The sequence below is a fragment of the Pistacia vera genome, unplaced genomic scaffold, assembly GCF_008641045.1.
Source record: "Pistacia vera cultivar Batoury unplaced genomic scaffold, PisVer_v2 Contig40, whole genome shotgun sequence".
Taxonomy (NCBI): domain Eukaryota; kingdom Viridiplantae; phylum Streptophyta; class Magnoliopsida; order Sapindales; family Anacardiaceae; genus Pistacia; species Pistacia vera.
Window position 1 is genome coordinate 2,806,268 of NW_022196224.1, and position 18,104 is coordinate 2,824,371.

The 18,104-nt window shown below is 34.4% G+C and overlaps 1 protein-coding gene and 1 pseudogene across 2 annotated transcripts; both read left to right on the top strand.

The window, feature by feature from the left end:
* Positions 1 to 1,001: 1,001 nt before the first annotated feature.
* Positions 1,002 to 3,388, top strand: LOC116141736 (beta-1,2-xylosyltransferease XAX1-like). Of its 2 annotated transcripts, XM_031427223.1 has the most exons (5): positions 1,002 to 1,174; positions 1,265 to 1,521; positions 2,071 to 2,424; positions 2,531 to 2,557; positions 2,650 to 3,388. In XM_031427223.1, the coding sequence occupies exons 2-5, from the start codon at positions 1,392 to 1,394 to the stop codon at positions 3,330 to 3,332; spliced, it is 1,194 nt and encodes a 397-aa protein (XP_031283083.1). In that variant the 5' UTR covers positions 1,002 to 1,174; positions 1,265 to 1,391; the 3' UTR covers positions 3,333 to 3,388. The 2 variants fall into 2 exon arrangements, with proteins under 2 accessions (XP_031283083.1, XP_031283082.1); XM_031427222.1 differs by having other exon boundaries at positions 2,071 to 3,388.
* A 2,274-nt stretch (positions 3,389 to 5,662) lies between these two features.
* Positions 5,663 to 16,985, top strand: LOC116141669 (annotated as a pseudogene).
* The last annotated feature ends 1,119 nt before the right edge of the window (positions 16,986 to 18,104 follow it).

Sequence of the window (18,104 nt, forward strand, 5' to 3'; positions counted from 1 at the left end):
CATTCAATCAATTCCCAAATAACTTCAGATTCTAGATATTACAAGAATGACCATATTAACAACAATCTTTAAGCAATCACAGTGTCCAATCGCGAGAATATTGGAATTACAGTTCATATCAATTGTAATTCCTTTATTTTCGCTTTTTCCTTTATACAAATCTTATATATAAACCCTCTCGAATGATGAAAAAAGGGTTAGAAATTTTCCACATAATACTTATTATAAGCTCTCATAGTAAATACAAGAACAGTGGACGTAGGCATTAGAGGTTCCCTTGTTGAACCACTTTAAAAATTTTATTGTCTTTTACTTTATTGCATTCATCATTCATCCATCGCTGATTATTCGTAATCACGTCCACATCCGTTCCGGTTTCACCAAGGTTAATCGGATCTTTCTGGTTGGTATGAATTTTCGTATCAACAATTATGAAACTGTTGCTATTTTTTATATCTTATATTTTAAGCTTACACAAAAAAAAAAAAAAAAAAAAAAAAAAAAAGCTGTAGATCTTATCTATAATACAACCAAAAAATAATTTATTCCAAGATTAAAATTTTCAAATTTTCCAATCATAACATATGTTCTACGGCATATAACATGTTATGACAGATATTAAGGATATAATAAATAATATAATTAGAAACCGTCAATAAATTGTATGAACCGGCTATCTACACCTAAAAACCTACTTTTCAACTCCTATTTTTTAGTAAATTAATTATTAGAATCTAAAAAAGTTTGATTTTTTACTTTAAAATATTTTCTTAATTTTTAAAACAACATCAATATATGGTTTATTGTTTAATTAAATATAAAATATAATAAAAAAATTGTTGAAACTTGAAAGTTGATTACAAAATTCACTTATAAAATTTAGTGGCGTTTGGATCTAACAAAACGGGCGTATAAAATATAGTTTACAAATAGCAAATACCTCATTCATGGAGACTAACAGTTGGCGTGTCTCTGATAGTTTTTAAAAGCTGTAAATGTTTGACCGAATGGTTAAGGGTTTCAATCATCTCCATTTCTTCTTGCAAGCCATCAGAGCTGACCAACACTTGTCACAACTCTCTCTTTCAATATGTCTTCATTCATCTACAGCTTTGCCCAGATCGATAAATTTTAAAGGCTGTCTATTCATCTATCAATTTTCATTATAGAAGAGGTACTCCCCTTCTATAATATATGAATACTTGTTTTTTTTATTTTTTATTTTTATTTTTTTATCTCAGTTTAATTTTCTTCTTCTTTATAGGAAGATTAACTCTCTAATCAGTAAGAAAGTTTGAAACTGTCTGCCAAACGCTGGATTTCATGTTCGTGGAAGACGCATGACCTGTGAAGTGAAGATTCATCATTATAAATTTATACAGTAGAATCCGATGAAGAAGCAAAATTTGACGACAGTGAGTATATGCTTCGTCTTTTTTGTGTTCTTCTTCATGTTCCAGAGCAAGTACGTTTCTCTCGTATCGAATTCAAAGGTGTCACGCTCAACGATAATCGATCAAGGTATGCGTTACAAACTTATCTTTTCCGTGTTTATCGAATTACATGTGCTGTCTCCATTCCCCACGTTGTTAATTTCTCACAACCCAAGAAGTACTTGATCAGTTTCTCACTCCTTACGTTATAAAATCTTTTGTTCTTTATTGAACATGAACATGGCTTTATTAATTAGTAAACGTGCTTCCCTGTAGTGATTACTTCGTGTTTGAGAATTTAGAATTACCTGAATATTTTAGTGGTTTGAGATCAATCTGATGAATCTTAAATATCAACTGCGATTTCAAGGATGAATATAATATGTAGATCGCTACAATTCAACACTTTTTGGAATAATATTTTATTAAAGCTTCTAGTAATTTGTGTACATGTCAGGATTAATAATTAATTGTTATAATATAGTGTTTGAATTCAATTGGCTAATTGCACCGGCAAATAATTTATTTGGATTTAAAATATTACAGTTTATTTTACTTGAGATTCTAAATCCTACCATGATTATCAGGTTGATGTATAATATTACCGAGCGCTTATAAAATATTCCTGTGATTTCAGGTAAAAAGGATTTGGTATCTAAATCAACAAAGAACTGGGTGTTGGATCACCATTCTCCACCACCTTTACACTCCCCGCGAGGAAGGCTAATTACTTGCGACCGATCTCATCAATATTATGATTTATGCTCAATCAACGGTCCTACCGTTCTCGACCCTGCAACCTCTACTTTCTTCCTTCAGGGTCCCTCTACCATGACCTTCCCATCAATGTTTAAGGAAAAGATTAGGCCATACCCTCGGAAATTTGAGAATTTTGTAATGAAGGGAATCAAGGAGCTGACCATAACCTCAGCCCCACAAAGGCCAAAATGTGAAATTCAACACAATGTTCCAGCTCTAGTATTCAGCGCAGGTGGGTATACCGGAAACTTTTGGCATGAATTCAATGACGGGTTTATTCCCCTCTTTATCACCGTCAGTTCAGTCTTTCCTGATCAAGATTTTGTTCTTGTTATCAGCAAAGCTCGTCATTGGTGGGTTAACAAGTATGCAGAGTTGTTACAAGCTTTTAGTAAGCACCCTATAATAAATCTTGATAATGACACCGTCGCTCATTGTTTTACTTCTGCCACTTTAGGCCTTATTTCACATGGATTTATGAATATAGACCCTGCATTAATTCCAAATTCAAGAACGTTCATTCATTTCCGTGCTTTCTTAGAAAAAGCCTATGGTTCCCATGGTCAAATCCATCCCTCCAAGAACAATTCTCCGTTGGTTCGACCACGGCTCGTGTTGGTGAGTCGTAGAGATAGCCTTGGACGTGTCATAAATAATGAGGCTAAAGCTAAACTTGTCTTGGAAAAAATAGGTTTTGATGTGATTGTGTTTGAGCCAAATCCCGGCACTCCATTGAACGAAGCTTATGCGATTATAAATTCAAGTCACGCGATGGTTGGGGTACATGGTGCAGCACTTACACATTCATTGTTTCTCCGGCCGGGGTCGGTGTTCGTGCAGGTGGTGCCACTAGGGCTCGACTGGGTGGCGCAGGTGTGTTTTGCGAAGTCAGCTAGGGCTATGAGATTGGAGTATATGGAATATAAGATCAAAGCAGAAGAGAGTAGCTTGGTAGAAAAGTATAATAAGAATGATTTACTGATAAAGGACCCAGTTGCATTTCGAGGGAAGAATTGGTCAGAGGATATTATGAACATATATTTGAAGGAACAGAACGTCAATTTTGATTTGGTTAGATTTGGAGAATATTTTAAACAAGTGTATAAGAAGGCCAAGCAATTTATGGACAAGGAGAGATAGTTTTATGTGAAAATTTGTTCTTAGACAATAAAAAAAATGATAAATTTTTGGATGAATTTAAACTTGTGTTATATTTGTGGATCTGTAATTTCATTATTATACAATTGCAGAGCATTAATTTGTATATGGACGTTGATTGTTGTGGTCCAGTCCCAGAATGAATCTCACCGAGATTTGCTAAATTGCTTGCAGTTAATTAAGGCATTTCTTGGATTATTAAATATTGTATAATCTTGTAGTTAAATGTAGATTAAGGGGGTGTTTGTCTAAGCTTATAAGCTGGTCAAACTTGCTTATAAGCTCTAAATTTTAGCTGACCCGTTTGTTTATAACTTTTTTGAGCTTATAAGTCGAGCTTATAAGCCAAAAAAAATAAGTTGGGGGGGAGGTACTTTTTTTTTTTGGCTTATAAGCACTCTGCTTATAAGCTAGTTTGACCAAGTATATTACCATCTTATCCTTGTTTAATTTTAAAATTCTATAGTATACCCTTGTTTTTATATTTGAAATAGGTCATATTACTATCTGTTTGTATTCTGTGAAGCAAAAATCTCCTTCCACAAAGGGTTTAGGGTTCACTGCTCTCTCTTCATCAAGTTAAATAATTTTTTTTTTTTTTTTAAATTTGAGATTTTGTTCTTGCAATTTTCTAGTTTAATGGTGGAATTTAGGGTTTAGAGCTTTTTGTTTAATTTAATATATTGCTGTCTTTGTTCCCTTGTGTGATTTTTGCTGTGGTTTGATATGACCTATTTGCTTGATTTTGAGTTGGATATGACCTATTTGCTTGATTTTGAGTTGGACGTTGAACTCTATGGGTTTCATTAGCTTTAAGCCTTTAACAGTATTCTCAGCTTAGATGTTTCGTCAATAGGAGGTCGTCGAAGAAATTCTATCACGGAATACATAAAATAAGAAGAAAAAGAGTATTAATGTATAATGAACGCACCAAGTCCTTGCTGATACCCATTAAGTAATTTGCTTCCTGCAGCACCCAATTCCTCAAGCTTTTTGGGCCTATAATGGTACAGTCATTGAATCATGTGATTAAAGCCGCAATAGTTGACAAGAAAGAGTAGTAGTCCCCTGTTCCTTATTACTATTTCGCCTATTTTCTTCATCTGTTGTCTCTATAAGTAATNTTTAGGGTTCACTGCTCTCTCTTCATCAAGGTAAATACCTTAATTGTTCTTGTAATTTTCTAGTTTAATGGTGGAATTTAGGGTTTAGAGCTTTTTGTTTAATTTAATATATTTCTGTCTCTGTTCCCTTGTGTGATTTTTGAAGTGATTTGATATGACTTATTTGCTTGATTTTGAGTTGCACGTTAAACTGTCTGGGTTTCTGTCTGCTTTAAGCCTTTAACAGTATTCTCAATCGGTTTAGATGTTTTGTCAATAGGAGGCCGTCGAAGAAATTCTATCAGGGAATACATAAAATAAGAAGAAAAAGAGCATTAATGCATAATTAACGCACCAAGTCCTTGCTGATACCCACTAAGTAATTTGCTTTCTGCAGCACCCAATTCCTCAGGCTTTGTGGGCCTATAATGAATCATGTGATTGAAACCGCAATAATTGACAAGAGAAAGCAGTAGAGCCCAAACAAAAAGCAATTAACTAGATACTTGTCTTCCATATCACAAGCATTATCAATGTAACCATTACTTGTCCCTATAATTAATGCTTATACTCTATTACAGATAATATAATATTTTGAGCAGTAGTCCCCTGTTCCTTATTACTATTTCGCCTATTTTCTTCATCTGTTGTCTCTATCAATAAACCATTTGCTTGATTTTGACTTGCACATTGAAGTCAAGGTTTTAGAGTTTAATTGAGCTGAAATTATGAGTGTTGAAATTTTATGATTTTGTTGTTATTTGTTCTTCAAAGTTTTGAATTTGTGATGAATTTGATTTATTATATTCTATTATGTTGTTGAACATGGATTGATATAGTTTTATGATCAAGTGTGGGCATGTCCACTAGAAACAATCCAATTGGGACCATTTTTTCTTAATATTTGATTCAGTATTTGATTCAATATTCCTTCAGTAAATTGGTTTGCACTTCAGTAGAGAATTTGTTTTGCAATTCTGATCCATTTCTTGTGAATGACTTCGTATGATTTTCCTATCTTTCAATCTAAAATTCTAGATGGATAAAAGTACAACAAAAGTAATACAATCTCAAGTATCAGCAAAATGGAACGACATGCTCCACCTTAATTTTATTGAACTTTGCAAAGAAGAAATTAGAAAAGGAAATCGACCAAATTGTCATTTATCTTCTGTTGGATGGAACAATTTGATCAAGGCATTCAATGAAATGACTGGTATTAATTATAATAGAAAGCAGAAGAGAAATCATTGGGATGCCATGAAAAAAGATTGGACTCTTTTCAAGCAATTGATGAGAGGGGAGACAGGTTTAGGTTGGGATGATGTGAGAAAAACAATTATTGCTGATGACAAATGGTGGAATGATAAAATAAAGGTAGTTGCAACTTTTTTTTTTTTTATGTATTTTTTTTAATTGATATTAATTGTTTGAAATGTCCCTAATTTTCTAAATTAACAACATTGCAGGTGAATAAAGAATATAAGAAATTTAAAAACAAGGATTTGTCATTAATATGGGACCGCTATGATGCTTTATTTTCTGATATTACTGCCACCGGTGATCGAGCATGGGCACCTAGCCAAATTGATGCCCTCAACATTGAAAATGAATTTGCAGGTGAATCAATAGGGATGAGAGAAAATAGAGATGAAGAAATTGATGTTGATTTTGAAAAGGATGATGACAATGATGTGTTAGGAAGAAATATAAAAGAACTTGAAAATGTCCCCATCAAATTCCCATCTTCATCTCTTAATAAAAGAAAAATTGGAGGAACCAATAACAATATGAAGAAAGGGAAAAACTCGGTTGCATCATCATTGAAAGAGAATATAGATTCTCTTATTGCTATACTCACTGATAAGAGTACTGCTGAATCTTCTAGTTCGTTGCAACATGAAGCAACAATAGTAGAATGTATGGATATGCTAAAGAAGATGCCTGGAATTGAAATATCGAGTCCTTTTTATTTTTATGCCTCTAACCTCTTTACTAAGAAAGATATGAGAGAGCTCTTTTTTTGTCATGATGATAATGAAGTTCGTTTGAATTGGCTGAAGTATAACTACATGAAATCAAAGGGAAAGTGTCCATAGTTATTTCTTTTATTTCTTTTATGTCTTATCCTTAGGATTCTTTGTTCATTTCATTTTTATTTTTATTAATGTTATTGTGTTTCAAACAAAGTAACTTGTTTGTTGAATGATAAATTTGTTTGGATAATTGTGATGAGTGATCATTGCGATGAATATATTTGTTATTATTTTCTATTTTTTGTTATTGAAGACATATATTTGACTATTATTTTTTCATTTTTTAGTTTAATGGAGCCGTGGGATATTTCAAATTTGTTGGTTACTACTGATTACAATTTTGTGGTTGATGGCCATAGCGATAACGAGGATGAATTACAAGCTTTTGTGAGTCAATGGGAAGAACAAAATTGTAGTTGGATGACTATTTGTGAGATCACAGTTAAGTGCATTATTTTATATTATATAAATTACGTTGATAAAATCCCATGTCGTACTTCTATAAGAACTGGTCACATGTTGATCCAAGAAATATTGGAAGGGAATGAAAATCGTTGTTATCAAGATTTTCGCTTTACAAAATCTGTCTTCCTTGATTTATGTCATGATTAAACCAATAAATATGGTTTGAAGCCCACACGAGGGATGTCAGTATATGAGGAAGTAGGCATATTCTTGATGATTTGTGCTCACAATTGCGGGAATAGATTGATTCAAGAAATATTTAATCATTCTAGTGAAACCATTCATAACCATTTCCATAGGGTGTTGATTGCTTTACTTCTTTTAGCTAAAGATATTATTAGACCACATTCACAATACAATGGAGGAAAGGGATTTCACAAACCACAAAATCCAAAATACAAACCTTTTGATGTAAGTAACGATTATTACGCAATATATATTTTTTCAAACTATTATTATTACTTTGATTCATGATTATAATTGTATGAAGTAGTAATTTTTATATTTTGTCATGTTAATAGGATTGTATTGGAGCATTAGATGACACACATGTGAAAGCTAAATTGCCTCGGGGGGAAGAAATACCTTACATTGGACGTAAAGGGTATCATACTCAAAATATTCTTACAGTAGTAGATTTTAATGTGTTTTACATTTACATGGGTTGGATGGGAAGGTGCTGCACATGATTGTCGCATATTTTCTGAGGCACTCTGCAGAGAAGAGTTAGGATTTCCCCATCCAACGGGCAACAAATATTATTTGATAGATGCTGGATATCCCCATACGTGGGGATATATGAGTCCATACAAAGGAGAAAATGTAACATATCACTTGGAAGATTTTCGACGTGCTCGAACAAGGCAATTACGTGCACCAACTTGAAAGAAAGAAAAATTCAATTATCTACATTCGTCGTGCAGAAATATTGTTGAACGAACTTTTGGTGTGTGGAAAGAACATTGGTCTATTTTGAGAGATATGCCTACCTTCCATATTGACACACAACGAGATATTGTGCTTGCGACTATGGCAATCCACAACTACATTAGAAAAAAGAACACACTAGACATGGCTTTTCAAGTCGTGAGAATGAAATATATATGTCTTCATTAGATGGAGATGGAGCACTCTCGTTAGATGGAGATAATGCTTTTACCAATGGTGAAAATATTGCTTATTGGATGGCTATGCGTGATTTGATTGCAACTGAAATTTGTACCGTGTAGTTATTCTCATATGCAAATTGAATGGATTAATATGATTCAATTGAGACATGAATCGAATATTCTGATTGAAATTTTATTTTTTTTGAATATAATTATAATTCATTATATTTGTTCATTAGTTTATTTTGTATAAAGAATCTAAAAACTTGGGATATTGCTCATTTATTTTGATAATATTCTAGTAAAAAATTAAGTTAATATAATTTATTATTTGATAAAATAATGTAGTACTCTTTTTAGTCATTTTATAATAAAATGTACTTATAAGCCATATTTTACCAAACACGTCAACTACTTATCAATCACTTATAAATACTTTAACCAAACATGGAATTGCTTAAAATTTCAAATGCTTATAAGCTAAAATTAGCTTATAAGCACTTGTTGCTTATAAGCAAATTTTCATAAGCTCAGACAAACACCCCCTATATTAGCAGCCTGGTCACTGCTCAAAATTTGTTTTGCAGAATAACCCGAAAGCTCTTTTTCTCTGAGTATGTGGTATGGGTTTTCTTCAATGATCGCCATATTGAATCACATGAAACAAAATGATTCACGTATCGATCCATCCTATACTCATCCTAATGCTGTTAGGATTCACTTAATGTGTCATAACGAATTCAGTCTAATATAGTCTCTAGTCCATCATGATTTGATGACGAGTATGTCATACCGTATTGTCTTTTACCAACCAGACACAAGTATAATTCAAAGGAGTAAAGTATATTCATTGTACTTTACCTGATATCATGAAATAGAACCAAGACTTCAATGAATACTTAAAGCTTGATTAGTTTGATTTTAAGAGGTTTATTATGAAGAAAAAAAAACTATCAATGAACCATTTCAATAACATGCTCAAACTGATCAAAATGACAAATATGATTGTGATTAGATGATCAAGAAAACGTTCTTTTATCATCACATGACACTCCCTTCACTAATGGTTGATTGTACTTCAAATCGGCCTATAACAAATATCAATCATTGCGTCGACCATTACACATCTCTAACTGATAATCCCAATCCTTTTAAGCACAAAATTAAACTACCTTCATACACAGTACACACTCTCAACTTAGAAAATCAAACAATCTGAGGTAATGCAACCCACGTGATACTAAACTACCTGAACGACACGTCACCATCTCATTCGTTTGTTTCATTATTACTGTTCAATAGGTCCAATCAAACACTGCCACACCATAAGTCTACGTAACAAACTCCACTAATTATTTCCTACTCAGCAACAACTTATTCATTTCGTTCTCTCCAAAAAGATCTACAAACACCTTCTCTTTTTTCTCTCGCAAAGCCACCACTCGCTCACTTTTTTCCATTTTTTTTTTAAATTAAAAGAATGACACGACTCAATTGAACCATCCACGTCTTCACGGGAAGATCCGCGACCCCAATCCAAATCTGAATTCCCAATTCATCCGCGGAGGGAGCCCTTTGAGACGGCCTTTTTGCCAATCCAAGCTCATCTACCGACCGATCCAGAGCCTAATCCGCTGAAACAGAAGCTCGCCTCCGCTCAGCGAGTCAACTCGGAAAATCCTCGCTGGTCGCTCCAGATCTCCGTCGACCACGGCGGCTCGTTCTTGATACCTTGCTTCAGTTCCAGCGAATCCGACCCGATTGTCAAAGCCCGGCCCGGGAGATTGACTCGGTTGGGGCGGATTTGAGGGTCTTACTGTGTTTGTATATACAGTCGTTAAAGGTTGTTGCCGAGACGCACAGGACTCCGCCTCGGTTGGCACGTGTGGCCTTCCCGTGCTTTGATGGAACTTGTCGGCGGTTATCGCCGCTTCAGGTGAGGGGTTTCCTGGGTTGTTGAAAATTGTGCAATGTGCTTCTAGTAGGATGATTTGGTTTTATTGCTTTTATTGACATTAGTTTTTGGTATTGTGTGATTGTGTTTAAGTTGTTAATGTTGCCCTGTGATGTCTGTTGTGTTGGGTGCAAATTCAGAAATAAATTGGTGTTTGATTCATTATTTGAGTTGGATCAATAGTTTGGGAGCGTTCTTGTGTTATCGCTTGTGGATGATAGAAATTTTAAAATATATACCGAGTATAATGCCATATTTGTTTAGACAGCTCAGTTGGTTTTTTCTGAAGATTGTTCAAATTCATTCCGCCTTTTGGAAATAAAGAATTGCGCATTTTAGAAATGCATCTTGGCAATCTGTACGACATATTGCAACTTTTATTAATTTTGGATCTTTGGATGTGGAAATTTTTGTATTGTATTTGAAATGTGCTTGTGCTTTTCGGTATTTATTAACTTAAGTTTTATATGTGAAACTCTCTTGGTCATTTTAGCTTTTAGTAGGTGTTTTCTAGCCTAAATTATAAATCGTTGACATTTGTGAAGAAAATATGTTTAAAAATGTGTTTTGTAGTTTACTGTTTTTTAGGTTGAGCCAAGTCATTTGTTTTCCTTACCATGTCTGGTACTTAATCTCATTCAATCTATTAACTTCAGATACTCTCTTGCTCAAGTGAATGTACCTTCTCATTCTTCACCTGTAGCCATTATAGGATGGATTGGATGGGAAATACTTAGAGTAGCTGTAGTATCATAGAGATTGACACCCTGCTGTTTCTACACATATGGTAAAATGTACTGTTAGTAAACTTGCAGAAATGTGAATTTGACCACTTATGGACATCTACAATTTATAAAAATTATGAGTACAGTTGATATGTTGTCATTGAAAATTTTGACTGCAGTCATTTGTTTTGTTATTTTCTTTTTTTTTTTGGATTTAGACTTAAAGCCTGTGTCAAAATTGCAGCTTGTGCGAAGCAACAGCCGTCGGTTCATGCCTTCACAAACTGAGAAGAGACTCATCAGTGTCCTATTTGCAAAAGCACATGGCTAACATTCTTCATCTTTTGCGGAGCCTGCTGAGGGGGAAGGAAGATCTTTGGTATGTCATAATACTTTCAGTTTATCGAGTTTGGTGAAGTTTATACTTTTTTTTTTTCTTTTTTTTCTTTTTTTGTAAATTAAAACTGGAATATAAAAACTGGAAGTGGACTTAAACTAAAGGCGAAATGCAATTTTTAAATGTTGGTGTTTTTGGCATTTGACTTGGTAGAGCTGGAGACAAGTAAGGTATATTACAGTGTGCTGGAGACATAAATATATCGTACATGTATACTGAAAGAGACGGTATGAGCTCTCTTGTAACGCCTACCAAAGTTTTCTGAAGTTGGAATATAATATTGAAAGGTTATATGTTTGGAAATTTAATTGAATTATACAAACTATAATATGGCACTTTACCTAATAATCTCCTCCATAGTGAATGGAGATATTTGAGTCATCATTTGGCTTGATAACTACCTGCCTGATGCGGAGTGCATCATCTAGTTGAAGTTGCTCAGTCACCATTCCATACCTGTCGGTGGTTCTCTGTTTATATTGATTCTCATGGGGGACTGGGACTTAGTTGTGATTGGTTGGACAAAGTCACCTGCTTGTCATGTGGTTACATCATCGTTGTTATTTTATGATTTCATGAGTTTTGTCCTACAACCCTATTCTAGTTTTCTGTGCGTGTGTAGCAATATACGGTTTCAACTCTTGAACTGGTGGAAATTTTCTATTTGTCTTATGGCATCTATGTGTGTGTGTGCTATTGATGGCTGTAGCTTGGTTGTAATTTACTAGGTTTACCCTTTTTAGGTTTTGAGTGTGAAGAGTTGAGCACCTTGGGTTTCTGTTCAATTTGGTGATAAGGGATCTGAAGGAATTCCTTTAAGCCAAGCTGCTCCATTTTTGCCAATCAGATCGGACATGCCTGCGGTACCCGTACCTGCTGCAAAGTTCATGAGTGGATTCTACAGAATATAGCTTCTGCTCTGGAACATCTTACGAAAGAGCTTCTGCAAAAGAAAATGGGCCAGCAATGCCTCTGATCAGATGTTGCAATGGCTGATGCCTGCACAAGTTCAGTCAACCCTCAACAAGATACAGGGGTCCAATTATATTGAGGGGATCTCAAAATCATCATAGTAAAGCAAGCTTCAGATTAAAGGTTCTTCTGTGAAGGTTGCTTTGAAACTCAGATTTGAGTAGTACTTTTATTTGTTTATGTAGTCTTCATGATTACTATCTTATTCCCGCTTAAATTTGGTTATTATCAATGCTATATTTTCATATTATTCTCAGCTTACTTTCTCTTGGCATTTACTACTAGCTTGTTCAATTTATGGTGCTGTAGGGTTGTTACAGGTGAATCTGGAACCAAGTCTGCCAATTTGACCTAATTTCATTTTATAAATAAGCTGTAGAAATTATGAGGCTGGTAATAGCAAGTAGTTGAATCCATTTTGTTTAGAATTGAGATTTAAATCGTCCTAAGCTGATTTGTCAAGGCTTAACTGTTATGATGTAACAATCTGAAAAGAAACATATATCTGTTTTTCATTTGTGCTTCCATCTAATGTGCATTTTGCATAAGCTTTGAGTGCTCCACGTGATTATTTTTTTTTTTTTAATTTTATTTTTGATGCTTTTAACAGTATCTTATAGATTGCGGTTATCAATTGTCATGATTCTGTCATTTACATTTTGCACCTTGAGATATGCCACGATATACGGATGCTCAGATGCTACCTAATTCTTGGAGCCGTTGGAAAGGTAATAATGAAATGTTGGTTCCTATAATTAGAAGATTGAGTGGATCCCTGATTTATATTGCTTGATAGCAGATCTCATTCATTTTATCATTAATCATTTACCTGTTTACTGAAAAACTGTTTTTGGTAGTTTTATAAAAAAAAAATGAAAACTTTTTGTGGTGTTAATGTTGGAAAATGATTTGTGTTGGAGTTTAATTAGTGGATGAGGACAATCTTTTTGGATACTTTGACAAAATATTCCGTCTTGGTTGGAGAATTACTGTCTTACTGGCTTTTCAGCAGAAATAAACTGCTCAATCGTTAACTGACTAATTGATAGCTTAGCAATGTATACTTTGCATGCTTCCTGTGAGGAAGGTGGGATGAGCAGGTTGATTTATGGGGGCAAGTCGATTGAACGTTGTGGGCTTTGGTTTTTCTAAGTTTCAGGATAACTTATCCTTTCTCATACTTTTTGAGATTCTGTGTTGGCTTGAGTTTGGTTTTTTGTAGTGTTTGATTACTGGATTACATACTTTATGTTTTTCTCCTCATTATTAGATTTGCAGTTTCTTATTGAAACAGAGGGTTCTTCTCCATGTACAATTTCTCATCTGCATTCTGTGTCCATCAGTCATCAAAGAACTGTTCATTGAAATATTGCTTTTGAGAATTAGCCAGTGATGATGAGAGTGCTCTAGAAAAGCAGTCAATTTTCTGCCTTTTTTCATGTTGTTTATTCATTGGGTCACTCAGTCACTAGACAATATGCTCTCCCAGCTTGCCTTTGAGGCTTAGGGGGGAGAGCTAGCAGCATGTTCCCTCCTCCAACTAAACTTTAATGACTCTTATTTGTATACAAAAACTTTGAAAACTCAGCTTTATGATGCCTTCAATTTGATGCATGTTCATACATGTTAGCACAAAATAATGTTATAAACTGCCTTACCTCAAGTCACTTTTTGGCTCATTCAAGATGACTGATTACTGTGTTTTTAGCCAATTAGACAAGATATTGTTGACCATTCCTTTTATAGCTGCTAGAAAAGGTTTTATCAACTAGAATGTGACTTGGACATACATGTGACAAGCGCTTTCTTTTGCCAATGACATGAATTCTGTCATCAGTTCATATTTAAAACTGGAAGATGTGTATGTATTATATGGAGACTCCTTGTAGTTTATTGGTATAGGAAAATGATACCAGGACATCAAAAAACTTTTATAATTTAGGTGGTCCTAGTTTCATAAGATCTTCACTCTAGAAGGCTATTTTTCTTAAACTGCTTTATAAAGGCTTTCAAACTCCTATGCAATTCTTTTGTTCAATAATGGTGTCTTAAAAGGGGTGTTATTGTCATTGCATAAGCTATGTGCTTTTATATACTATCATTATGGGAATGTCGATGTAGTGTATTTTTTGCTTGACAGTTTTCTTTCAGATTTTTTTTTTTTTTTGTTTAATCTTTCTTCCTATTATATCTATTAAATCAGGATATTATCAATAGCTATTCTTTCCTATTATATCAAGTTAATTAGGACATTTATGACTAGCTATCAACTCAACATGCCCTTGTATCCCAGATGAAAGTTTATTCTCAGAAGTCGTAATATATGCTTTTGATTCCTTTACAGTCTGTAAGAGTTGAGCATTGTGAGCGGTTCATGTGATTACAGCAGCAAAACGTGTTTGCATTGCCAATTGTCGTGAATGTGTATTCTTTCTGGAGTAAACCAGACCACTCATTGTTGGTGACATAAAACTGCAGGTGCGTGTGTCAGTATACGTAACAATGTATCCCAGTGGCAGTTTATTTTTATTTTACGCCTTGATAGCTACAGTTGGTTAATCTCTTTACATTATGGTAGTGCTTATAACTACCTTTATGTTAAACCAAAATTTTTGACTGAAAGTGACACATTATGTTGCCGCAAGTTAACTTAACTTAGTGTGGAGTGATTTGGCGATAATGATATCTGAGTAGATACCATAGTTGTGGAGTATTTCAGAGAATCTTGTGATAAATTAAATATTCTTTGTAAAAATATGGTTACAATTTTTGTCAGGTGGCACCATACATACATTTTATTCTAAGCTGGAGGAGCACATGGCGAAGTTGGTATTGAGGCAACTATAAACAAATGGGATGAGCCCTTGGCAGGGAGCGGTTGATCCGCATGATTCACTATCTCATCCGGCTGGTGTCTCTGATGTTCAAGCTGAACAGCTTCACATCTAGACCCAGACCAGTTCACAATTTCTTGGTATACTTCTGATATTTGGGTTCAAATTTAGGCTATTTTATTGTTTTTCCTGTTTAATTGTAACATACCTGTTATTTCTTGATTCACAGATCCAAACTGGTATGGAGGGAATCCCCTGGGTCAACGAAGGACAACCCATTTCCATTACCAGATGCTATATGACGTCTCAGCAGAGAAATGTGTGTGCACTGAATTATGCTTCATATTAACAGATGACTGGATGATTTATTTAACATCTATTCGTTATCTTTGTTTGCTTGTTATGTTTGTTATAGTGATGCTCCACAAGTTGCTGTAAATTCTTAACCATATTAGTTGGTTTTTATGAATGATTTCTCTTTCTACAGCAAAAGAACTTGGTGAGATTAAGCAACTTTTGGGGAGGCACCCCTTGAAGAAAATCGGAAACGGGAATTATCAAGTGCACTCCATGTATACTTCAAAGACTGGTTTATGGTAATTATCATATTTTGATCTTTGTAGCTTTATATTTGAAAATAAATATTCTTGGTTCTGTTGCTCAAACCTCTTCTCATTGTATTGGTTGATGTTATGCTCTGAAGGCTTTATGTGGCTTTGAAACTATAGAAAGGTCATAGGAAAAAGAAGTATAAAGGTGATATGTTGGAGATCTTGGGTCTATTTTAAAACAAAGTCGGAATGCTAAAGTATAGTTCCTTATCTTTGTGTACAAATTTCCCGTCCATTATCCAATCCATTTCTGTAGTCATATATTTTCCCATCTTGTTCCCTTATTTGAATTAAGTTATTGAAACTGAGGTTTTGATACTTTCAATCATGGGATTTATGCATCCCTCTTTTAATCCTTTTGATTCATCTGTATAGATTTATGTCTAGGATTTTGATAGATGAACTTACCTGCATATGTGAAGCCATTCTCTGTCAGAAAGAGGGTTTCACCGGTTTAATTTTCTAAGTTGGTATATATGTAGAAGTTTCAACGGGATGGTTTACATAGGTTCACTTTCTGCAATAGTGGAAAGTACACAAGTATTTGGTCACCAAAGCAGGAAACACTAAGAAAGCAAGTTTGCTTAGTCTGGATTGTAGGCTTTGTGTGCATCTAATCCCAGTAGCCTACAACACGGATACACTTCTCACCACCATAACATTCCAGCTGGTCGACAGACTGTTGTTGGGCTGTGGAGAACTGACATTGTGAAGGATGTCTATACCATACTAATTGTAATTGGTAAAGGAATGCATTTTAAAATTTTGAGATTTTGTTGTAACCTTTCACTCCTTTCTTGTCTTGGGTCAGACAATAATATTAGTTGCAGTGTTAGATTCTTTGTATGCCTCTTAGTAGGTTTTATAATTGACTCATCTGTGTGGGTTCTGTAAGAAGTTTTAACCAGCTTGTGTTTAACCAGCAAATGAGATTGGAACTGATACATCCTGAGGTTTGACTTGGATGGCACTCAATCCAGACTAAAATTCTCGTGGTCAATCTCTGGGATGCGAGCACCAATGCCCATTCTAACATTCATAGATGAACTTTTACCTTGATTTGAAATTTCATGACCAACATATGAAGATGTGTAGAATTAAACTTTCTATCTTTGAAATGCTATACCACTTTTAATAGTTATTACTTATTGCAGCACGATCAGTATATAATTATAATTCTCTTGTAATTACAGCCTCAGGAAATATCCGTCAGCTTTACTGCCTTCAAGGTGACTAATCTGTATGAAGATGCTATGTCACGATTAAGGATCTTAGACAAGGAAACTTTCCGTCTGGTTCAATTTCTGTTTCTACCCTTACCAAGTTCCGTTTGCCATTTCTGTTGGTACTACAGGCTGCTGAGACTCGACCCTATGTAGATTGGGGTGGTACTCCTTTATGCATTGAAATGGTGCCAGAATGCAATTAGAACACATTGGCTAATCTCGGTGTAATATTTTTTGGGAAAAAAAAAAATCTTACTGTATATTTTATTTACTTAGGCTTGCAGTCTTGTGAAGTTTTCTTTTCATTTAATTTTGGCTCTATTTTTTTTGGGTTGGCCTAGTGCAATTTAAATGGCAACTTCTTTAATTTCTGAGCTTCTCCATATCTTTTCTTCCCTTGTAAATAATGATTCGAGGTGTTGAATGGTGTTTAATTGATGATTATTCAAGTAGGATTGAGCAATTTCAATTATCATTGTGGAGATGAATTGAACTTAGAGTAGTAGGTTTGTTGTTTCTTGCCAAGAAAAAGAAACTGTATGGATTTTCTACTGGATAAGGAGATGATGAAGGCTTCCTCCCTAGGTACCGGATTAATCATACATTGTGGCGCTAATTATAAAGCTAGCATATAGGGGTGAGCTGGGACTGAAAAAGGGTCTCTTCACTATTCAGGATACTTAACTCGGAATTTTTATTTTCTGAAAAAACTTTAAACTTGAATCGGGCAGTTATTGATATGCTGAATTTCCTGATAATGTTCTTTTTAAGCTGTAGAGCTACAGCATAGCCTTTACCTCCACTAAACTTGCAACTTTCGCGAAGCGCAATTTTATCTCTTTCAGTGGTAGGTTTTAGTTTTTCTTTGTTAGGAATTGCGCCTTGGTCTAAGCCCGCGTTTTAAACTAGGAATTCTGCAGTTAAACTGCTGAATTCTGGAAACCCACCAAGAAGATTATGGGTGTGTTGTTTACGTTTATAAGTTGATCAAACTAGTTTATAAGTTCTAAAATTATATTCACCTATTTGTTTATAATTTTTTTGAGTTTATAAGCAAAAAAAAAAAAAAAAAAAAAAAAAGGTTGCAGTTGGGGGGGGGGGGGGGGGGGGGCTGCTTATAAACATTCTGCTTATAAGTTAGTTTGACCAAGCATATTATCACATTATCCTTATAATTTTAAAATTATAGTATATCTCTTGTTTTTATATTTGAAATAAGTCATATTACTATCTGTTTGTATTCAATTTGTGAAGCAAAAATCTTCTTCCACGAAGGGTTTAGGGTTCACTGCTCTCTCTTCATCAGGTAAATACCTTAATTG

Excerpts from the sequence above, each read along its gene's own strand:
- LOC116141736 (XM_031427222.1), top strand. The coding sequence starts at position 1,392 with ATGAAGAAGCAAAATTTGACGACAGTGAGTATATGCTTCGTCTTTTTT. Across the intron at positions 1,522-2,070 it reads CTCAACGATAATCGATCAAG|GTAAAAAGGATTTGGTATCT; the intron begins GTATGCGTTACA and ends CTGTGATTTCAG.